The sequence below is a fragment of the Rattus norvegicus genome, chromosome 17 (genome assembly GCF_036323735.1).
Source record: "Rattus norvegicus strain BN/NHsdMcwi chromosome 17, GRCr8, whole genome shotgun sequence".
Lineage (NCBI taxonomy): Eukaryota > Metazoa > Chordata > Mammalia > Rodentia > Muridae > Rattus > Rattus norvegicus.
The window spans coordinates 41,431,524-41,456,601 of record NC_086035.1 but is presented as its reverse complement, the minus strand read 5'-3'; the positions used below and the strand labels follow the sequence as shown (position 1 = coordinate 41,456,601).

At 41.3% G+C, this 25,078-nt stretch overlaps 1 protein-coding gene across 19 annotated transcripts in view; it reads right to left on the bottom strand.

Moving 5' to 3' along the window:
* The window catches only part of Carmil1 (capping protein regulator and myosin 1 linker 1), a 280,386-nt gene that overhangs the window by 59,603 nt on the left and 195,705 nt on the right, over window positions 1–25,078 (bottom strand). For 18 of the 19 annotated variants that reach the window (XM_063276423.1, XM_063276428.1, XM_063276429.1 and 15 more), the window contains 7 exons: window positions 22,239–22,320; window positions 21,615–21,714; window positions 21,460–21,514; window positions 17,035–17,207; window positions 15,149–15,217; window positions 11,792–11,885; window positions 5,243–5,341 (listed from right to left, as the gene is read on the bottom strand). In XM_063276423.1, the coding sequence (XP_063132493.1) occupies window positions 5,243–5,341; window positions 11,792–11,885; window positions 15,149–15,217; window positions 17,035–17,207; window positions 21,460–21,514; window positions 21,615–21,714; window positions 22,239–22,320 (672 nt within the window). Of the gene's footprint in view, window positions 1–5,242; window positions 5,342–11,791; window positions 11,886–15,148; window positions 15,218–17,034; window positions 17,208–21,459; window positions 21,515–21,614; window positions 21,715–22,238; window positions 22,321–24,113; window positions 24,126–25,078 lie in introns of all 19 variants that reach the window. The other variant, NM_001191692.1, reaches the window with a different exon arrangement.

Here is a 25,078-nt window from a genome sequence, read left to right as displayed (position 1 = left end):
CTTTCTACAGTTAGGCAGGTATGAGTATGCAACAGGAAATGAGGTAGGAGCACAGATTCATCTCAAGCAAACAGCCATCACCGTGCTCTACACAACCTTTCCCGGGCACTGTCAGCATAGCTAACACTGCCTATTGATTGTATGGTCTTAAAAAAATATAGTGTTCAGCTAAGTAGTTGGAAGAGGGACAATTTAAAATCACTCTCAGCTGCAAAGCCAAGTTCAAAGTCAGTCTGGACTACGTTAGACTTGTCTCATTAGCATAAAGGAAATACTTGTGTTCGTGAGATGGCTTATAGACAGAGGTGTATGTATCTCAGCCTGAGGTTTGATCCCTGAAACCCACATGACCACAGAGACAATGGCAATAAATAAATAAACAAATGTAAAGAAAAACAAAGTATGCACACTTCAGAGGCCTTCTAAGAAGTATCCTGGCCCATCTGATAAGTCAGTTGAATCTACAGAGTTTAATTGTTTTCTTGTTTTTTTAAGCTTAATTGTCCTGTTCTTTCAATTTTGAATAAGTCAATATTGTGTCTAGGAAGCTAATGTCTCCCTTCCTTCTCCTACAAATTAAAAAACAACAGACTCCTCACCAAAAAGGGGACATGACTCAGTTTGGTAGAAGAAGCTTTGCATGATTGATACATTGGGCTCAATTCAGCACTACAAAACTGAAACATAACGGTATTCATTTTTCAAGCCCTGTAACTTCAGTACTCTAGAGGCAGAGACAGGAGGATCACCACAAGTTTAAGGCCAGCCTAGGCTACATGGTAATTTCCAGGACAGCTAGGGCAACATTGTACGACCCTAGGAGAGGGGACAGAGTGTGCTTTCAGAATAGCAGAGAAGACTTACATTTTGACCTTAGAGGTGCGATGTTACTGCCTCTGTCTGTCCTTTTATACAATTAGGCTCACTGTGTCTTTTCTGGTATCATAAAGACAATCCACTCAAAGCCTCTATTAAGTTGATGAGGGCTATAAGAGCTGTATTGACGCATACTACAGCTCTTCTGCTGTAAAATTACCGGACTTCTTGTAAATGATCTATCTTTAGCTCCACATGGGCACAGTTGTGTGAACAGTTTATTTCACCTCCACTAGCTACCTCCAATCTATGCTTACAGCAGGAATCAAATACTTTCTGCATATCCACAATGCTTTACAGAGAGCTGACTCTGTGTTTCTAAATACCTTCATGGTGAGCAGAAATCCTTACTCTTCAAACTGACATATTGATTGAAACAAAAATGGCCATCAATAATTCACATCTTGCCAAGAATGATTTTCTAATTTAAGAAGATGAACCAGACCCATCTGAAGCTACAAAGGGCCAAACTGGGAAGCCTGTGCCAACAACCGAATAAAGCCAGTCCTCTGTACCAATACTATAGATCGAAGAGCCCCTTGAAGTGTGTCACCAGCTTTCATGGAGGAGAGAGGATTTGAATGAACGCCACAAAAATAGTCTCCACAGGAAACAGTTTTAAAGTCAAAAGGGAAAATAAAATTTTAGTTCTTCATATAAGATAAACTCTCATATCATTCCAAGTATTTGTTAGAATTTAACAGAACCAAGTGCATCACCTTTAGCACCTAGGAGATGTGAAAGGCAAGCTATTTACCTACGATGGCATAGAACAAAGTGCAAAGCTAAAATTGGGAGGGGGTATCTAGGTGTTTCACTGTCATTTTATAAGTCTCACCACTAAAGCATGTAATTGGAAACAGTTATAAGAGGTATAACAGAAAGATCACTCTAGTTATCCCATTACAAACTTCACGGTAGATGAATTAGGTCCCTTTGGTTAACCCTTTCTGCTTCATTTGACATCCATACACTCCTAGTGTTCATTTTTCTGTTTCAAACTAACACTTAATGGAATCTAGAGTCATCTGGTAATCTGGCCTCTAAGATGGCTTGTGGGAGATTATTTTGATGACATTGAGACAGAACCTGTTCACTGTGGGTGGCACCATTCCCTGCATTGGACCCTACACCACATAATCAGACAATTGAGGAACAGCATGCATCTAACACCCTTAGCTTCCTCACTGTGGATACCATGTGTCCAGCAGCTACAAAGTTCCAGCTACCCTAAGTTCTTCCTCGGTTACTGTAACTTCCCTGAGCTACCTTAACTTCACCACACTGAAAGTGTATCTTTGAACTGTGAGATACAATAAGCTCTTTCTCCCTTAAGTTGCTTGTCAGGGTATTCTATCATAGCAACAAGAAAAGAGACTAAGACTGCGAGAGTTTAAGCATCTCCCATTTCTATGGACTGTGCACTCTGTTCCTGCTGGACATGACCTTTTATTATCCGATGTCCTAATATCTTCCTAAACTCTTGCCTTACATGCTACTTCTCCCCCTTGAGAACCTTAAGAGTCCCCAGAGAACATAGTGCGCAGAGCTGAACAAGACTTTCTTTTCCTCCCTCACCTTCTCTTTTCTTAATACTTCCAGTTATCACATTAATGATAACTTTTCACAATGATCTAGGTCAATGGTCACTGGCAGACTGACCCTAGTTGAGATACACTTTCTCTGAATTTGCTCTTTTGTTAGAAATGAACACTAACACAAGAAGGCTGGGCAGAGCTGAACGACCTGAGTTGGCAGAAGTGCTGTTGGCTTCTTCAATAACCCATCACACAACTAATCCATGGCTCGCTTGCAGAGACCTGTAAGCTCCTTTCAGAGCTACTGGGCTGCTAAACTAAAGCACAGAAACCACTAGTACTTAATGCCATCCTGAGTCACACCCAATCTGATACAACTGTAACTTCCTCCACCAAACAGCTTATTTGTGGAAACAATGTTCTTTTCCTCTACTACTATATCTTTATTAAAGAGAAATATGCCCCCACAGCTGATGTTGAAGAGAGAAAGTTCCGAGTAAGATAATAGCTCTGCCCCCAAGCAAGGCCAACACATAACTGGGAAGAATCCTCCATAGTCAACACTAAAGCAAAGGCTATGGGAGCTAGTATAGACCTGCAATCAATCCCTTGGGAAGGTCGAGAGAGGAGATTCAAGACTATCCTCAGCTACACAGGAAGTCAGAAGCTAGTCAGAGAAACATAGCAAGAAAAAGCATCAAAAACAAAAAGACCCCTAGACTTGCCAATGAGGGCAAGCACTGAGGGCCATGTCAGTGGGCACATACAGGGCGCATGTTTCAGAATGTCACATCGAGGAGGTTAGTCAAGGGGAGAAAGAGTATGCTGAGAAAATAGCTCTTTGGAAGAGGATAAAAATTAGAGCTTGGTGGCAGATAATTCTGGGCCTGATTTTGTCTGTGATTTTCAACACACAGCACTGTGGGCACAGTGCATGTACTGTGCCTGGTACACGGTATATGGTTGTGTCTGCTCTGTAGTGGCAGATGCAGTAGGTACACAAGGCCTAGAATATTTACTACGTCAGACAAAGTTTCCCAACACCTGGTTAAGAGGGCTTATGAAGTCGGGGAGAAGGGAGAACTGGAAAGCAGAAAGACAGTATTGATTCTTATAAAATCCTAGACAAAGGCACCAGACAAAAACAAGCGCAGGGGGAGCCATGGGATTTCAGTGTTTCCTTCAAACACTGTGATTCTTCCCTTGTCACCTGGGGCATGACAAGGGAAAGGGAGTACAGAACAGTTGTCACAGAGGGTCTATTCTTCCTGGATTCAAATGTCTCAAGGCACATCTATCTCCCCTGAAGCCACTGCAATGATTCAAGTAAGAAAATCTAGTCATAAAATCCCACGAAATCCCTGAAGTGAAAGGTGGCAATGGATCTGGCACATAATGACTCAAATAATTCAGAATGAGCTACCAAAGCAGGGCTAAACATCTACATCCCTCTCCTGTGTGCTGTTGCCTTTCAGTAAGAAGATGGAATCTGGAATCTGCTGTGAAGAACAAACATTAAAGACTGTGTAGTGGGGTCTTGTCTTTTATTTCTTCCTTTTTTATTTTCTTTCTCTCATTCTCTTTCCTTTTTTCTCTTTCTTTTTTTTTTTTTTTTTTTTTTTTGGTGCAGGGTTGGGTGTCAGGATTTCCCTCCAACCAGAAAGAAGTTGTAACAATATTAGATTAAGAAAGAAACCAACATTTTTGTATCTCATTAAGGGAAAGGAGGCAAAGATACAATGTTAACAGTCTTGCTACTTTTAAGGTTAAACACGGGAAACCAGGGCTGAAGTGATAGCCAAGAAGGGCAAGCCAGCTCTTGCAGAGGATCTGAGTCTGGTTCCCAGACCCCTCGGATCAGGCAGCTCACAGCAGCCTGTAGTTCCTGCTCCAGTCAACTCGATCCCTTCTTCTGGCCTCTATGGGCAGTGACACTCATATGCACATATTAACAATAAAAATAGCTCTTAAAAATAATTATATATGTTAGCATTAGTAAGGTAAAAAAAAATACTCAAATAACACTAGTTCCTAACAGGAAGAAACATTAGATTTTTAATGCCTGACAAAGTCTAAATAATGCTTTCTTTCTCAAAAGTTCTGCTAGGCTAGAAATATTTAAAGAAAAAAATTTTCTTGACACATATTGCTTGAGTGTTGCTAATTAAATAAGACATATTGTTAGTAAACGTAACCAGCGCGGAGCTCTGAGGAGGGTAGATTCACTCATACACTCTGAGATAAGCGCTGACAATAAAATAAATCTCATCAGTTCCTCTCGACCTTCGGAGATAAGAACTTGGCTGGATCCTAAGCTTTCACTTAAGTTGCCCATTGCTGTTCCTGTATTTGTTTGTAATGTCTTGAAACAGAGTCTTTTGTAACTCAGGTTGGCCCAAACTCTGTACATGAAGATCTATATAACCTCCTCCTCCTGTTTCTCAATGCCAGATCTGGGATTATAGGCTGGCACCATCTTACCTTTCCATACCATAGGTTTCTCTATTTTTCATATATATCAATGATCAAAAATTGCATTTGATTCCATGATCTATAAGGTACAATCAGCTCCATTCCTATTCAGCTTTCTTAGCCTGTCACCTTCACAGCCTCCCAGTTTTTAACACTTACAGTGCAGCAGTGCAGCAATTTTAAAAAAAATGTGCCTTTACTTTGTAGCTTCTAAGATTCCATTTTTATTCATTTCTTTTTTATGTCCCGAATACACGTCTCTCTCCTTCCATCAGTTGTGGTTTTCCTAAGCCAGTTATTCCCGGAGCTGTGCTCTGCAAGCCTCTGTTGACAGAATGGAGAGAGCATGCCCTTACCTGCTGGGTGGTGCTGGTGACAATGCCTTGCTGGAGGCGGTAGGCCTGCTCCTGAAGGTATTTCCTGGTCTCGTGATTCCGGAGCAGATAATTTTCTATCTGGAAATGGAGCACACATATCTCTCAAGAACACACTTTGACTCCGTGGAGAATAAAGTTATCAGTGAGCCAGTCAGTAAGCATGGTCTATCAGCTATTTGACCTCACAACCCACGAAGGCTCAAGCGGAACTCTGACAAGTTTATCAGAGGTGCTTTTAGCTGGGCAATGGGCTTTCAGGTAACCGAAGTCGTGTGTGTGTGTGTGTGTGTGTGTGTGTGTGTGTGTGTGTGTGTGACTCCAAAACTGACGAAGATAAGCCACTGTTTGGTGACAGCTGCTGCTGTCTCGGGGTTCTCATCTCTGGGCGTCATGAAATTAAGTTTTAACACCATGTAATTCAGAAGTGAATCTTTTCCAAAGAAGGCAGATGGTGCCCTCTGAACCCCACCCTAATCCACCCACTAGAATTGCTCAGCACTTGGGGAATGATGCTAAGGAAGTAAGGGAAGAGAGGAAGATGGGGGCAAGGGTTAAGCAGGAAGGGTTACTAGGGAAAGGGAGAGAGGAAGAGGGAGAAAAAACTGGTAGAGAGAAGGAGGAAAGGAGGGAGGGAGGAAGGAGAAAGAGGAGAGGACAATTATAAAAATAGCAACTTTGGTGTATTCTAATTTTAATAATCTACCAAATTTTTACAGTTTTTCAAAATAAGACTGATTTTAATAAGGTGACAGTAAATAAGAAGATACATTCCTACCCCATAATGAGAAACCATGAAGTGGTTTGACAATTTGTATGTTTATACACAAACTCCTCTGAAAACTGAAGAGGCACAAATTAGAAGCACACAGAAAGACACCTCATAGGAAGACCAACAGGCCTTGGGCACACTGTGAACAAAGACTGCAGTATCAACTTGTTAGAAAGATAAACACCCACAAAGAGGGCTTGTGGCAGGGTATGGTGTTGAATGCCTAAATTTCAATACTCTGGAGGCAGAAGCAGTGTTCATGGTCACTCTGGGTTACACAGTGAGTTCTAGGACAGCCTTGGATATATACAGAGAGCTTTCTCAAAAAATAAATACACTTTCAAAGAATGATTTGAGGAACTGAAAATGTAGCTCAATTAATAGAGCACTTGCGTAGCATGCACGAGGCCTTGAATTCAATCCCCAGAAGCACATAAATCCTTGTGCAGAAAGCTAAGATGTTTAAATCTACACTCACTGGGGAGACCGGCTTCCGGACATGCCCGTGAAGGACTATTTTGATTACTGTTAATGGATGTGGGAAGATGCATCTCAGTCATGGGCAGGGGATCTGGGGACTGCATAAAATGGAGAAAGCAAACTGAACAGAAGCATTTTCCCTGCTTATTGCCCTCAGTGTACTTTGAGCAGCTCACTGAAGGTCCCACGCCTGTCATGTTCCTCCTGCCTTGGACCATAGCTTGGAACTATGAGCTGTCACTAACCCTTTCTTCTTTGAGTCACTTTGGTTAGAGTATTTTATCATAGCAATAGGAAAAGGAACTAAGACACTTGGTTACAAAGCATTGTGTGTTTGACTGCCCAGTAAGTACACACATACAGACACACATACATACACGCACACACACCTTCTTGTAAACACAGACAGCTACAGCATAAGAAGCTACCACACGCAGCGAAATCAGAAGTGATGAAGGCAAGATAAAAAGGAGTACTTAAGGTAGGTGAATCGCGCCATCCTGCTTTATTCCCCCTCCCCTCTTTATTGTTTTAATAATGCGCCTTAGCCATTTGCCTTTTAATTTGTCACTGAGGTTCCCTGGTTAAGAATATCTAATAACTGTGAAGCTCTTACTGTTATTACATTTTCATTTTAATTTTCAATATGCTAATATAACTACAACTCAATGGCAATTAGGAACAATTAAAACCCAGACAGCAATTACCTGCATCCCAGGAAACTAGAAGGCAGAGCAAAAGTGTCTTCCTCCAACTAATGCATCATTAACACAGACCTGTGGGGCTGGATCACATGACCTTCCTTTCAATGCCTCCCAGCAGCCACATCTTGCCAAGGAGACACATCAATGGGAAATAACTTTGCTATGGAGGTTCCAAATGGTGGTAGACACTTGAGACCACCCAGCTTTGGGTCCTTTGCCTCCCTTCCCTGTCTTTTCACAGCTGGCCTCACACTGGGGTCAAAGGCTGAAGCAATCTGTTTATATAGGAAGCTCACGCCACACAACATGGGACAGCAAAGGCTTGCAGGACCTGTGTTCCCAGACCTTCCTCAAGTCCAGCCACTCTGCTTCACAAACTAAGCCAGGACAGAGTTTTCATGTGTATACAGGTGCCTGTGTCCATACATGCCCAAAGATCAACTTCAAATGTCATTTCTCAGTCACTCTCCATTTTGGTTTCTGAGATATCTTTCTCTCTAACGTGGAACTCAACAGTTAGGCTATGCTGGCCATTTAGTGGGCACCAGGTACCCTCCCGCCTCTGCCTCTCCACTTAGGAGTAATTAGCCCATGCCACCACACCCAAAGTCTTATGTGGGTTCTGAGAGCAAACCCAAGTATTCATGTGTGTGCAATAAATACTTTGCTGACTGAGCCCTATCTCCAGCCCCACAAAACTTCCTTCTGAAACAAGTTTAAAGGAAAGGGGAAACACAAACTCTGTGCATCTCTGGGTCAGTCATCGACATACTATTACTGAATTTAGCATTTTCATGCAGAATATCAGAGAGAAGAGAGACACCCAGCTCCTGGGGACCAAGAGCTCAGAGATTGGTTAAGGTCATATGAGGAGGAGCCAAAATAGTCATTATCTTGGTGATGGGATGAGAGCAGGGGCAAGATGGAGAAGGTCCAAACCCAGGTAGATGTCTCCAGAGCCAGAACTTGAAGAAGAGGCAAACGTCCTCCATCAAAAATAATGGAAACTTGCATTGAAAAACAGTTTATAAAGATTTGATATATTTTGCTTTTAGAAAAGTTAAAGTAAGTAGACCATTTGGTTCATTTATTCCCCCAAAGACAGAATCTAGCTGTTGAGATGAAAACAGGCTCACTTGAGCATGAAAACCCAATAAATTCAAGGCACTAAGTAACCTCTCTCCTCCCCAAAACAACCCACAAGCAAGTAAGCTTCTACCATCTTGTCTGTATTCTACTATATTTTATTTGGACAAGGTCTCACATATTCCAGGAAGACCTCAACCCACTATGTAGCTAAGAGTAACCTTGAACTTCTGATCCTCCTGCCTCAGTATCCCAAGTGTTAGGATATAAGCATGTATCATCACAACATGTTTCCTATGCCTTGAGATTTCTTCTGTGGATGGTGTATCTTCATGGGGCTGGATACATAGCTGCTGCTCTTAACATATGGTGGGGTTTTTCTGTCCTCTTTGTCTTCTCCAAAGATTTATGTGATTTTTATTTTTCTTTTCTTTTCAAGCATATCAGATTTATAAAATGAACATTCATAATCTACAAATCAATCTCTAAAATATTCTAATATCCAAAATTTTCTAAATTGAAATTGGCATGTTGGCCTAAGGAAGAAGAGTTCACAACTGACCTAAGGTGATGGGCCGTGATAAAGGAAGCACATCCTTGTGGAGGACGTGCACAAAGACACACACAAGGCACACACAAACCCATATGTAGACTTGGGTCTTAGCCCCACAGTATTTCATTATATACAAGCAAACATTCCCAAGATCCACCCTCTCCTCCTCAAAAAATAAATCTCCAACTGGAAACATTTCTGACCAAACATTTCAGGCATTTGTTAATTTTTTTCCAGTGTTTGTTTTTATGTCTGCAAATACAACACATTCAGATCTACTTCCAAGTGGCATTACACATTTCATTAAATGTGCAATCCCTTGTCATGAGGACTGCCATCTCCTCCACCCTTCCTCACAATGCTGTCATGTACCTCATGTCACCGTGCACTAAGACGTCCAGTTACTTTGCATCCCCACACTCTGTGACATCCAATCATCTCACATCTCCTCACAGTATGACATTTAGTCATCTGAGGTCACCATGGCTATGATGCCCAGTCACTTCATGTCTCTACACATTTTGACTGACATCCAGCACACTGCTGCTTACATTTCTTTGGACTTTATTTTGCCTTAATTCCCTCTTTGATGCTTTTCTTTTCTCTCTGTGCATCTGAAGAACTTGCATGCCTCGGCTTTTGTCTTTACTTCCTAGCTGGGCTTGGTAGAGGGTCTCTGTAATCCAGCCCACTTTCCTAGTACGCTTCTCTTCCATTTCCTCACCCACGGATGGAACAACCTGTCTCATGCGCTGTTTTAAAGGCGGTACCACGTTAACTTAGGTTAAACACTGAAATAACATACCTGGCGCTCGCGTAGTTAACCTAGTTGTCAAGTGTCCATGAAGCATAATCAGGATATAAGTTTACTTTTCCTGTTTATATACAGAAATACATTCACACACACACATGTGGGCACACATGCGTGCATGTACTTGCACATATATAAATGAGTGTGCAAAAGACACAAAGTTCAGAAAAATTAAGATATTACTGAATACTACAAAGCTAAGTTGTGTTTGTGTGTTTGTGTTTGTGTGTGTGTTTGCTTGTTTGTGTGTTTGTGTTTGTTTGTTGTTTGTGTGTTTGTTTGTGTGTGTGTTTATGTGTGTGTTTGTGGGATTAGAGTCTCACTCTGTAGCTCAGACTGACCTTGAACTCATAGAGATCCTCCTGGTATTATAGAGGTAAGCTACTATACTTAGGTAAGAATTTCTTTTAAGGTCATATATTTCAAATAAAAATTGAGGAACTTCATTTGTCATTCTAGATTTTCCCCTGCCACTTCCTATTTTTCATTTTTATTTAAAGTGGTTAAGAAGAATCTAAGCACACATTTTAGAAAAAACAGTAACTAGGAGAATGAAAAAATTTGAAAGTCACGTGGCCTTTTCCTTCAAGAAGCTCATCGTCTGTGTTGTGGTTTGAAGGAGAAATGTCCTCTGTATGCTTGTGTTTTTGAATACTTGGTGTATCTGGAGGAGGTTATGGAATCTTGAGAAGGTGCAGCTTGGCTAAAGGAAGTACAACACAGGGGATTGGCAGAGGTCGAGGGTTTATAGCCCTGCCTTACTTTCTGTCCTGCTTCTGTGCTCCCCTTGCCTGCTCTCATATTTCCCTCTCTCTGTAATGGACTCAATCCCTCTGGAATCAAAAGCCAAACTAAATCCTTTTTCCTTCGCATTGGCTTTGGCCATGGCATTTTATCACAGCAGGAGAAAGTAACTAAAAGATTCTGTTAGGAGAGAAAATGAAGAGATGAGTAACTTAACTCCAGGTCTGGAAGTGCCAGGAAGGCCATCTGTCAGTGGAGTGAAACTGACATTGTGCTGCTTTAGACACTAGGTTTCGAACCCAATAGCCAAGCACGGAAGTGTAGAAAGAGCTGAATCCTGCCCACAGAAAAGCAATGGTTCTCAAACTTCAATGATCAGAAAAGTTAGTACAGACTCAGTCTTGCCTTAGGTTCAACACTGCTGTCTCTTGAAATAGGACAGAATGAGGAGCTGGAGCTGGTAATAGATGGAGCATGAGACGGGCAGAAGGCCATCTAGACAGATCTTCGTTCTTCTATGTTGGGGAACCCAAGCTTTATTTATCTGAAAAGCTGCTAGTGAGCGATGACATGAAGGTTTGCCCTGTCAGACTTACGACACAGGATGGTGGCTGGTTTTCTAACTGGAAAAGAGATAGGAGCTACCAAACATGGCAAGATCGTGGTAGGAGATGAAGTCATAAAGAAAGCTATCAAATTAACAAAGGGCGGGAGATGAGCAAAGAGCTGTAGACTACAGCATCTATCAACTAGGCAGGCCTTAGCAAGGCATATGTGAGAAAGAAGAAGTCAGGGGTGAGTCTGGAAGAGGATGCCACCGTCGTTGGAGAGAGAGAACAAAGGGGGATAAAGAATTTCAAAAGCCCTGGAAAAGGCATCAGAGTAAAAATGGAACATCTGAGCTCATCTCAACTGAGAAGAAATGTAGCCATAAAAAGCAAAGGATGCTGGCAATCTGACCCCTTGAGAAATGGAGAGAGAACAATCAGAAGTTCAGGTCATCTTCTGATACACAGTAAGTTTGAGGCTATATGAAACCTTGTCTCAAAAGACAAAAACAATAACAAACCACTGAACGATAGAGATATAGGAAAGCACAGGGTAACAAAGACTCAGCTCCCACACTCTCCAAGGATGGAAAGGTATATCTACCTGGGCATGTGGACACTATAAGAACGTTATTCTATTCTAATCAATGTTCATGAGAGCTTTCAGTCTTCGTTATTTTTTTCCAGGTCTAGTCAGAAATTATGCTAGTCATGACCTTAGGAATACAGGGTTTTAAAGAGCTTTATGAACCAGTCATAGTTATATATTCAAATAGGTATTAACACAACATAAATGTGAACCTAATAAAGTCAATGCTTGTAGGTCTCCATACCTTCTGCAGAGCCTCTTCTGTCTTCTCAGGGCTTGTTTTAAGAGCTTGAGAAGCATCATACATTGGAATTGGCATAAATCTCAGTGTGTAGTTCCTGGAGAAAAGAGCAAAACCCATATATTTTAAAATGACTTTCTGTACTTTAATTGAACACATTTTTAGATCTAAAAAAATAATTCCAAAACTATTTTTAAAAAGCTAGATATGGTGGTACATGCTCCAGTATTCAGGGGACAGAGGCACACAAATCTCTGTGAGTTTAAGGCCAACCTGGTCTACACCACAGCCATTTAGATGCTATCACAAACAAACAAACAAAAGAATATATTTTTTATCCTTGTTGGACTGGTATACACTTGTAATCCTAGCACTGGGAAGGTTGAGGCAGGAGGACTGCTTTGAGTTTGCAGTCAGCCTGGGCTACACACAAAATATCAGGCCAGCCAAAGCTACAGAATAAGTCCAGGCCTCACAAAATAAAACAAAACAAAACAAAACAAAACAAAACAAAACAAAACAAAACAAAACAGCAAAGCACTAAGTCACCCAGCCATCAAAGGTCCTAGATTGCAAAGTGGCTTTTGCTATCCATATGCATTGAGGCTGGATGACACCATTAACTTGCACTGTCCTACAAAACAGACATGAAGTTTACAACATGTGCAGTTTTGTTTTCCACATTGAATTAACATGAAAGTCTACAACTGGTTTTTATGGTTTCTGAAGGTAGCTGGATACCCATATGTGACAGTCAGACCAAAATGGATACAAGAAGGAAATACAGTGACCAAAGGATACAACACTGTTACTACCCACAAAATACTCTGTGCTACCCTGGTACCCTCTGGGTAATATATCGATAGCAGGGGACCATCTCTAGGATAAGCCTCCTGGGGAAAGGGTGGAGTGCCTGCCTAGTGCCCCATCCCTGTGAACCTGTACAGCTTGCCCGAAAAATCAGCCAAAGAATGGCCTTTTGCCAACTGATGGTGACCTGGGCATCTGTCACCTACAATGGAGTGACACCAGAGTCATGCTTTAGATCTCCAAACAGGGAAGAGCTATGAGTCTCATGGATATTTAGGTGACTGTCATTGGAATAATGCCTTAGCTACTAACCCCCTACAATAAGCCCATAACCATGAAAAAAAAATAATCATTTTGTTAGCAGCAAGATTTAGATAGCTGTTTCCTCATAGAGAAAGCAGGCATCCAGTTCACTCGCCAGGGTACTTCAATATAGATTTTAACAGAGGAAGGCTGCCATCCCTTCAACTTGAATTTCTATGTTAGCATGATTTACAAAGCTGTTTGTTTTTAAAAAAGGAACAAGTCAAAGGGAATTAAAAGACAATAAAGCTTTTTTATAATCTCTCTGCATCCAATTTTTATCACATTACAGAATAGCATGGTGTACTTACGTACCAGTGATAAGGAAGAGTAGGCATTTCAGAGCACAGCGTACATAATCGACTGACCCAGAGCTATCGCTATCCACCTACAGATGCTGAGTACGGAATGGGTGTGTTCCTGGCTACTCTTTAGTGCCAGCCTGGACTAGAGTGCTCCAGAAGCTTAGAGATGGCTGCTGTGACATGAACATAGTGAAGATCACTGTTCCTACTCTAGGGACAAAGTAGCAGCAGACACAGGCGATTCTGTAGTCACAAACAGCTCGTGGAGGAGGGGGTGTACTGTGATGTGGTAAGCTGCCTCCCCAATACTCTGCAATGGCCTGGGTCACTATAAAGAGAGAGGGGAGCCAGGTGTGGTACTTGCCTGGAATTCCAGAACTCTAAGACAGAGGCAAGAGGACTGTTACAAGTCTGAGGTCATCATGGTCTACATACCAAGACAAGGATTGGGGGACACCTTAGAACTGAATCTTCCTGATTTTGTACCCTGATTTCCTGGTTTAAGTAGAAGCATGTGGCTTCAGACAAGAAGGTATTCGGAGCTGGTCATGGTGGCACACACCTTTAATCCCCTCACTTTAGGAGACAGAGGCAAGTGGATCTTTGTGAGTTGAAGGCCAGCTGGGGTTACAAAGCAAAACTGTCTCAAAAACAAAACAAAACAAGACAAAACAACAATGAAAATACTTGAAGAACATTAACTCTGATCCTCTCACTTGAAAGAAAGAAAAAGAATAAATGAAAAAGTGACATACACTATATTCTTGACGATGGGGCTGGAGACAGCACACGGAGACTGAAGCTCCTCCTAGCAGGCCTTTAAAACAGGAGGTTGGGGATAGGAAAATGGTACAGGACAGTGAGAGCATCCTCCCTTTCCTTGGGAAAGGGCTTCTCCATGGCAACCCCTTCTCTGATTTAGACCATCTCCTTTCCAAGGCTCAGAATCTGCTTAGAGCACTTCAGAAATCTGATGGTGGCCAGGGGCCATGTTCTTGTCACCTCGATGCATTATAGAGTCAGGGATTAATGAGGAAAGGTGAGGGTTCCTGACTGCACGTCAGATAATTAGTGACATAGTTCCCTCTGATTCTAGAAGTTCCAGTAATAAATGTCATCTTTAACATTTTTTAAGGCTGCAACAATTAAGACAAGAGGCTCTGGACAGACAAACCTGGCAACAGCACCTATATCAATACACTGATGTCAAGTTCTGCCTCAGGAACCCAAGACCAAGAACCTTCATTTCCACTAAGCTCTTGAATTTTCCGTTTGCTTCACCTGCACCTCTATGAATTACTTAAGGTTTACAAGGGTACATGGATTCTTCATGTGAAGTTTTGCTTTTCTAGGTGAGCATTATAAATATCTCTCTTCTTTGGAGACATGTTGATTCATTTCTTAGTCTAACATTAGCCAAAACAGAAAAGACTAGATTCTAGAATTCTCTTCTTCCATGCCTTGAACTGTTACCTTTTCATTTGATTGACCAGAAAAGTACATTTGGCAGCAAACAACAATTGTAGCTATCAGCTACAATTAAAATAAATCATAGCAATATAAAACAAGCCTGGGACTGACCATGAATCAATTTCACTTTTATTTTCTGGACTATAGACAACTTGCCCCCATCAGCCCTTCACATCCACACCCTTATGTTTTCCAGATAAACAGAAGAGGAAACCCAGTGCAGAGGCTGTGAACCACAAAGGCTGGAGAACAAGTGGCCATGACGACCAGCTGCTTTGGCAGATTGGCACTTTGGTACTTGTTCTGCACATCAGCAACTCACATTAGGACACAGCCACCGTCCTGCCCAACTCCATGGCTGGTCTACAAAGATCTGATCTCTACCTACCATTTCTTCTACCATCCCACAGGTGGCAACAATGCCATTGACTCTTTAGTGTTATCCCAGAGAAGAATCCTCATTAAAACTTACTTTTCCATAGCAACGGCTATGTCTTGGAAGCCTTGTGCAGTAATGTTGTTTTTGTCCCAGATGACTGTCCTGTTTGAAAATGAAACAATGTCAACAGTCAGATTCTGAGTTGTGGCTGGAAATGATTCCCCCCACCACCTTCCCCCAAGATAAAGGTCTTTGAATCAACACTGTTCCTAGGCACATCCAGCCTTTGACATCCTGACACAACACTCATGCCATGCAATGTAGCTACTTAATTTTGTAGAAATATCATAATGTCTGAAGTAAATGTAAGAATATGTGTTGGACTGAATTCATAGCTATCTCTGGCTGCATGTACCAGTATGCCATTGTCAAGACATAGGTTGGACATGCTTCTATGCTTATAAGCATTTTAATGACATTATGTAAGCGAGGAATAACATTCATTTGTTATTGGCCATTTCACTCAATACTATCTATCTGTCTGTCTGTCTGTCTTTATGATAGGGTTGAACCCATGATGTCATGCATGTTAAGCATGCACTATACCACTGAGTTATACTCTCAGATCCTATATAATAGCTTAACACAGCTATCACACAAATATTTTTGAAAAACTATACCTAAAAGCACAGCAAATATGTTAATTTATTGTAATACTTAAGATGGGACCAGCCAGCATCTAGAGGACTTGGTCCCTTTGTTCTCCAGACAGCATTCTCATATTCACATAGAAACTGAAGCCCCTGACCAAAGAGACTGCCCAGCCCTGTGTCCAACATAAACATCTTCAAGTCCAGAGACCTTTTCTATTCTCAAAACCTAAAGGGAACTTTGCTCTATCTCTTTTTTTCTCATATCCCTGTCCTGGTGTAATCTTGAGAACTTCCCTCACTCTGCTGGCAAAGACTAGGCTACTACAAGATAGGAGGCTGTTTACTTAATGTATTTAGGAAAAATACAACCTTACCTTCTGAAGATGTGCACTTCTGATGTTTTACGATTTCCCTGGACGCAGACAGACACTACCTTTCATTCATCTGGAGGTCTTCAGCCTGACATTTACTGCTCTCCCACACTAATCCTGATGACCTCCATCACCCATACTGACTTGCAAACTGTTCTTGCTACTGTTCTTGGCTTGTGGCTTCAATTTAGTTAGAAGGTTCTGGTTCTGTGTCATGCTAAAGAAAAGGAAGCATCCCAAAAGAGCCCTCGGAGAGCAACAGGTATTTGCTCAATCAACACACTGACAGACCAGTAGGAAACCCTGATCACTCTGAGGAACAGACAACAAGGGAACGAAGCACTAGTGGTCCTCAAGAAGAGTTTTGTGTACAAAAAGTCCAGGGTATGACTGAGAAACAGAAATAGTTCCCCTGGGGAACCAGCCTTTGAAAAGCATACTTCTTGTTTCCTTGTTTTAAGTCTTTATTACAGAGATGTGAAGTGCAGGAAAGGCTTCAGACCCACAACCACATATGGTCATGCACCAACTAAGAACATGGACTACTAACTATATTGCCCAGCGATATCATGGACAGTTTCTTTTTTGCAAGCATCTCTGTGACACTTGCATAGCTATATCACCTGAAGATGCATCTCTTAAAATGTGGCCTGTCACTCAAAGACACAGATTGTCTGGGTCTGCTCCCTCAGCATAGCCTGCAAAGATTTCCCTGCTTCTCACTGACATCATCTCCCTGGTTAGATGTCAGGACTATATTGAAGGAACCACAACCATCTGTCAGGGTTTTACATCACAGAGGACTTGTGAAGACAAACATCGGAGGAAATACTATGTGTTTCAGGAGTCCCAACCAAGTACTCTGGTAAACATTTCTTCCCAGTGGGTATCCTAGGAGGCCCAGACTCCCCCAGAAGGAGTACCTAGCCCTCAGGATCAGGACACTGGTGCCCACCTGAGTTTGGTGTTGATCTGTAGAGCCTTAGCCAGCATCTTCGCTCCCATGTCCCCCATGCTATTCCCACTGATGTCCACTTTGGTCAGGGAGGTGTTGCTGCCCAAGGCATTGATGATGATGGTGACTTCAGTCTTGAGTTTTGAGTCAGCCAGGGACAAGGACTGCAGAGGCTGGGGGTGGGGTGGGGTAAATAGTACACAGCACTGAACAGCATCATCAAAACAATGACCACTCTCCCAATTCTCCACAGAGAACTAGGGATGGGACTCATTGAATTATCTACTTTGGGAATTGCCGTCTAAAGCCAAGGGTGGGGGTGAGGTTGGAACAGGAAGGTTCTGACATTAAACTTCCTGAGTGAACTGGTGCTTCATTGCTGAATATCTGCTGCTTCTACGGAAAGCCACAGGTCATAGAAGTGACCCATTATTCCTTTCTACACAATTTATTTTTCTATAAGTGAAAAAATAACTCTAAAATGCATAGGCCAAATACAAAATAAAACACACCCACGATGAATGATGTTCAACCAATGGATATTTCCTAACCATTTCCTATACCCAACCACTGCTTCCTCTCTCCATGTGTGATTTACTTAACCCCCTCAGCCACATGTCATCCTCATTCACCAGACAATTATTAAGCAAGCCAACCAAACTCACCATTAGAAGATGATGGGCATGGAGCAGGTGTGTGTGTGTGTGTGTGTGTGTGTGTGTGTGTGTGTGTGTGTGTATACACAAGTTTGTAATCCCAGTTCTTGGAAAGTAGAGGCAAAGGAAAAGAAGTTCAAGGCTAGCCTCAAAGTGTTCAAAACCAGCCTGGGTTGCATGGTACTCTATCTTACCAAAAAGCAAAATAAAAAGTTAGCATTACAACAGAGCTGAATCAGAGTCAGCCTGCATGATCTAGTTTCAAAGTGTGTGCTCTCAACAACTATATCACACTACCCCCAAGGGGCTTCTTTTAGAACATTTGGTCATCATCCTTTAACTGTATCCTAAGTTTCCATCAAAGATATTCCTGTGATTCAAGAAACAAAAAGTCAAATCCATATGACCACATATCATATGTGACTCTGCACCAACTAGAGACTGAAAACCATCCAGGCTGGATACAGGCTTGGTCTGGCCTTCAGCGTACATGACCAAACACTTAATAGGGCTTCCTCCTGTGCCTGGCTCCCTCTAGCTGTTCTTCTATCTCCCTAATCCTGTGGGCATCTGCATTTGCAAGACTCAGTGCAGGAGTGAATCCCAAGACATGCACCAACAAGGCATGAAAGGTTCCAGTTCAGACCAGCACATCTTCTGTCACGTGGCATGTTCTCCTCTGGCCTCACTCCCTCAAGCAGCTCTGGCACCCCAGGCAGGCAAGTGCCTAGAAGCTGAGTGATTTCCATGACAACAAGCAAACACATGTAAGATCTACCTGTGCCTGCTCCACCAGGTCGTACTGATCATGTACCAATGTGTATGAAAGAAAGAGGTCTCTATTCATGACATACAAGGACAGGGTAAGGGGGATAGAGTTAAAATGTATACATCAGTCAGGCATGGCAGCTCATACCTGAAATCTCAGCACTTGGGAGGTAGCGGCAGGGGGATAAATTGTGGTCAGACTATATTGTATGAGGCCTTGTTTCAAAAAGAAGAAAGAGGAGGAAGATAAAAAAAAAAATACTCAAATATCAACAGAGAACTATCATGTAACGCAGACCAAGTGACTGTACCACCATCCTTGACATCCATGTGCTATGCTGCTGCTCAGACTTAGCCCAGGACATTCAGAAGGCAACAGCACATCAGTCAGAGTCAAACCCAAGCAAGTAAAAAAAAGACTGCTGGCAGCTACAGTGATGGCATCTCAGCCAGAAAGCTAAGTGTACAGTATTCTTACTTTTCTACATTCAGCCACATGTAGATACATGGAAAACAATGAAAAATGCTCAGACTCAGGCAATCTAATGTTCTAAAAAACAGAGCAAAACATGAAAAGCTGTAGCCACGTCTCACCATTTCTACACTCTCTATTCTGCCACTACCAAAATGACCTACCATGGCTTCCTTCTCTTATTGAGAAACTGCCAGATCTCTAAGCTACTACTCCATTACTACATTCAAATTCTAATATACACAAACTAACGCCGAAGAATAATGGGAACAGAATGCATACATATTTATAAGGACAGATCTTCCTGATTCATTATATTTCCATATAGCCTTACCCCCTGAATGCTTAATACTTAATCTGCACTCAGCCTCCAGGTTGCTGGCCATCCTGGGAGGAAATTCATCCTATTCTGTGGACTACAACAACAGGGCTTTCTTTGCAATACTTCAGAACAGATTCTCCGTCGTGTTGGCTGCTCACTGTCACCATCTCATGTATCTGGATGTAGTCACCTTCATCTACAGCCAAAGACGATATGGAAGCTCTCGAGAATCTGGGTTTTTCCACTGAGCATTGTGTGCAGTTCTGGGTGACTAAGATATTCCATGGGCTGCCAGGGAATGTGTTCCACAGAGGGCAAAGTGTCAAAGGCAGAGATTACATTCTGAATGTCCAACTTTTACTTAAGTGAAACTGAAAATAGGACCAAAGGAATCGGTTTTCTGTGGAATAAATATTTGAATGCATGAGGCTCAACTCCTAATCACTTTAAATTGGTCTGTATATTATAGATTGCTAAGTAAAAGGAAAATTGATGGTAATTGCCTTTTGAAAAACCCACATCATTTTCAGTGACACCAAAATAAAAAGCCATTCACTGTAGAGCTATTAGCAACATAACTAATCAAACTTGTAACTTGGCAGAATTCACATTTACATAGAAAATTTGTCATCTGCAAATGTGTTTTCAGGTGCATTTTAAATATCAAAATTATCTTTATCTAAGAAACTAAAATTACAAAAACAGTTTAAAGACCCTTAAGCAACAAGCAGAACTTGAAATAATATATTCTTCATGAACTTGAAAACGTCTTAAATTATTTACTAAGACACATATTTGGGGATGAATATTAAGTATGACATTTGTAACGTTAGGCTCACAAATCTTTTAAAAATGGACCAATATCAGGAAATATGTTAATAACACAGAGTGGTGCAAAGTCAAATTCAATGTATAAAATTAGTATTACATGCCATCTCTATCCTTGGCTTTAGTAATCTAATATAAAAGGAAAAAATGCTGAGATTCTTAGCAGGTGAGAACCCAGCAATATAGCAGAACCCATTAAATAATTAATTGAATTCTTTAGCTAAGGTTAGAAATTACAGTCCCAAGTCAGAATATCAAGAAAACAGAATTTTCACCTGTCAGGCAAAGAGAGGGCTAGCAGGGCAGAAATTCTGGAAGCCCAAACCTATAGGTGCCTTAGGGAAGTCGGTGTACTGATGTCATAGAATTGTCTATCATTTCCTGGCGGAAGTTCAAAAATGGAAGTGATATTTTTCAGAACAAGGCATACTTTGCCTAATTTATGTAAGAAGTTACTCTACCACCCACAGTGTGAATCTTTGTAATGGCAACAAGAATTTGAATTTTAGAAACTATGTTTCATGACAAAATATGACTTTGAAAAGAAAAGGAGTCTTGAGGAGCATCAGTAAAATGGAAGGTAAGACACAACACTCCATTTCACGGAAATGCTTCTACTTTATCAGTTAAATAGCTTCTTTTTCTCATGTCCAACAGAATGCTACTCGAAATTAAATGCTGTTACTCTGATCTCAGACTTGCTCAAAAGCAACTGGAAGGCACAAAAATATAAGAAAGATGATGAGAGTCCAAGCAGCCATTTAGGATGAGAGGACACTTCCCTACTACCTGAAAACCTGTATAATTACTAGGTGAAGTCTAAACTGAAGACATGATGCTTTTCAGCCTAACACATAGTAAAACAACCAGCTAGCTAATCTGCAGAGTCATGTTTCAGCTGGACTGAATGCAGAAGGGTTGAAGAGTTAATTTACACCTTCGAAACGTCTCCTACTTTGAGCCAATGAGAAGACGCGGGTAAAAGTCCTGCTGTCAAGGCTTATAGCCTAGAGGCCCCTAAGGATCATATATAGAAGAAGGGAAGAGCCCTAAGACATGGGCCATGGTACTTGGGAGGTTAGCAAGCACACACACACACACACACACACACACACACACACACACACTCACTCACACACACAAACACACACACATAATAATAATAGTAATAGCAATAATAATGTTTTCAAAAGTTCTTAGTTTTAATCTTCATAATATACTAAAGAATAGAATTTTAAGTATTCAAAAATTCTACTAAGGCATATTCCATTTTTAAAATACTAATAAAAGCTACATGTGAATTATCTGAAAGCACTTCAATAAAGATCCAGTAAAAATCATCACAAAGAGGCAAGTAAAGTGTGTCGTGTGATACTCACAGAGTCTTCATCTTGGATCATCTGCACTAAGTTGTCCAACACAGGCGTCAGATTTCTAAAGAGATTTTAAAGATGTGACAGTGGGATGAAATCAAAAGCTGCCAGGAGGCTGGCTATTTTCATCATTGTCATATAAAAAAACTCAAAACTCTTACTTGGATTTCATATTGTTAAAATTTTTGCCTAACGCCAGGTGCTGTATTGATCTGTTTCTACTGAGCCACACAATCAGGGTAGATAGGTCAGATTCTAAACCTGGAAAGACGAGGACACATGGAGTCAGAACACAAGTGACAAGGGACGTCATACAGTGGAGTGACTGCCTGCACGGAACTCAGGGTCCCAGGGCCCTCAGCCTTTATCCTCAATAGAGTTCTCTCCCCTCTTTCATATCCTGCTGCTTCACAGGGGTGAGCTCCTTTTCTGCAGACTTACCTAAGCCTCCTCGGGGTGACTGTGCAAAGTCAGCAGCAGCCAGAAATCATATTGGTGAAGTTTCCCCTCTCCCACCGCACTGCTCACTTGTATGTAAGTTTTCTATGCAAAGTTAACAGGTTCAGGTCACTCACTAAACCAGCAGGAGTGATGTTAATTAAGTAAACATTTTGAAATAATTTAATGTCTACCAAGAATCTTAAAATGCTGGGCTCAAATCTTGACTACAGGAAGAAGGCTATTTTATGATGTGTGTTAGAATGTGTATATTGGGCTGAGGCTAGCTGGCCAGTTCCTCCTGTCTTGCTTATTCCAGTAGCATCTGAGCTTCTTTTGTGACATACCGTTGTCAGAGATATCTAAGCTGGTGATGTTGTGGATTTCAGCGATACAGCCTTCTAACACTTGAGCTCCTCCGGACCTCAGCTAGAGAAACAGATCAAACACAAAATGAAACCATCTTTCTAAGGCAGGGGAACCTGAAAAATCACTAACACAGCGTGTTAAAATCATCAACTCCCAATAGCTATAAATGGAGGGAGGATGCTATTTCAATGGTAAAGGAATGATAATGTTTGCTACACCACAGAATCCAGCATAAATACCATACGTCTTTGAAAAAGGGGTTGTGGTGGAGCTGGGTAGGTCAAGTTTAACTGCTCAGAGGAGAGCTGGGGATATCACTCAGTGTTGGGCACTTATCTGGCATGCTCAGGGCCCCAGGCTTAACCTCTAGCAGTAAAAAGCATACCAAAACGAACAACAACAAAACAGCAATGTATGTCAATAGATACAAACTTCTATTCTAATTCTGGAAATTGAGCAAAGACACTAGAACACGAATGTTTCACGGCCCTACAGGAGAGAGCCTGCCTGACACTTCTCACTGTCCAGGGGCCATGTCCATATAGATGGGTTGATTCCCAGGACTCCTGAGAATCTCACTACAATCCAGCAAGCTCAAATCCTTACGTGTAGACCATGTGAGCAGCATGTGAGATACACATATGTTCTCCCTTGACATTAATGCACATCTAGGTTATTCCAATATTCAACCCTACATGATGCCATGTGAAGAGTCTCTTGGCTATACTGTTTGTGGACTGCTGACAAGAGGAACAGCCATATCTCTTCAGTGTAGACACCATGTTCTCCAAATATTCTGAACCCACAATGGATGATCTCTCAGAGGCAGATTCCAAAGCTGCCAAGGAGCTGCTGTAGTTATTTTCAGGTGTCCTCTAGCTTTAGCAAATGCCTATCCAGCTTGTGTTACCACGGCAACTCCATACAAACCTTGTTTGTTTTTTTCTCCAAAATATAAAGGGTTTTAATTTTAGTTCATTTTTATTTTAAATATATTCGTTGGTTTGCTTGCTTTATGTGTGTGTGTGCATGTACACACATGTTTGGGTACTCTTAGAGACCAGAAGACCTAGAGCTAGGAGATTGCTTAAACACTCAACCAACTCTTCAGCTCTCACTGGCACCTCTAGAGGCTCCCAGCACTATGCTATGTCAAGAGTCACCTGTGGGCTCATACTCATATATAAACTGTGTTTCCTGTCTAAGGTAAGATTAGAAATTAAATAGAAACTCCTCAGGGACATTAAAAACAATTACAGGCCTATTGCACAGAATATTAAAAACGAGGGGTTGTATCTTTTGTCTTTGTAGATCTTTCTAGCTATTAATTCTAAATACATTTTATAATGTGTCACTTCGAGACTGCCAATTTTAAAAGTAAACAGAAGAAAAAACAAAAGAAGAACAACCCTGTTCTTCACCATAAGTAGCTATTGAGATGCATTGCCCCGGCTCTGCTGACACTTGAAGCAAGCCTGCGTAGCACAATGCTAGGAGAAGTGACGCAAGCCAACACCTCAAGAAACACGAGGAGATATTCAGAGTGTGAAAAGGGAGACAATTTAAGAAGATAACCCCAAGCTCACTGGCCTTTCTGATGTGTATGCGCTGCCAGTGATTCTTGTGGAGAAATGAAATTGTACAGGAGAATCCCTATACTCGTCGTAATGTGCAGTAAAATAATCCTTTTAAAGAAATGGGAAATGTAAATGACATGTAGCAATCGACTCTGTTCATTTTGTAACTATTTTTAGTGATGAAGCACAGACACACAAAATTAGCATATTTTTCAACACTGAAAAATGATGAAATAGTTGAACACATCCTAGATTGTTGATGTATGCAATACTTACACAGTGGCCAAGCTAAGGGAAGCCCAAGGGGGGAAAGACAAAAGAGCATTATCAGCAGCAGGCAGAACAAGAACGAAAGTAGAGCTGAAGTCTACAATACACTGCCTAAAGTGTCACTTCCGAGAAATACCTCCAACTAGAAGGTGCTTCCAAACACAGTCCAAAAATTTAAACAACTCATCTTTAGTTACCAAGTTACATTCATAGGTTTTCAGGTGCGCAGAATTCCCTTACAGCTAAAGCTTCCCCAAATAGTAAATGCTTCTTTCCCATTACTGTAAATGAAAATCCTTTAAATGAATTTGCATAATCAGAGCCATGTGTGCGTATGTGAATATAAAACTGGTTTTTAAATCCTGCTCATCTGCATGACTAGCATTATTTAAAAGAAAGCAAGATTGAGCTGGGCGTGGTAATGGGTGGTGGCACATCTATAATCCCAGCACTCGAGAACTTCCTGCAGGAAGATGTGGAGCTTGAAGCCAGATAACTCAAACAATAAACAACAGACAATAAAAAAGAAAATGAGCAAAATAGAGCCCATGTGATTGTAAGCACTTGTAATTCCAACGTGTGGGGAACAGGGATTGCTATAAATTTGAGGGCAGTCTACTTGGTCTACACAGAGAATCTCTGGCTATCCAGAGATGTATAAGATCTTATCTCAAAAAAAAAAAAAAAAGGAAAATCAGAGAGCAGTTCAGTGTTACAGCATCACTGAAGAATTTAAATTGTATTTCCTCATGAGACCGTCCTCTTACTGAGGGTGGTGGAGCGTTGTAGATGATTGAGTTCTAAGTGAAAAGTCAAATGTGACATTCAGGCATGTATCTAATAGGGCCATAATAAGTGTGATAACACATGCTTACAGTCCCAGCCCTTGGGATTAGCAGCCCAAGGTTATCCTTGGCTGTGAAGCAAATCTGGCTGGCCTACAAGAGACCCTGTTTTTAAAACTGTATTTA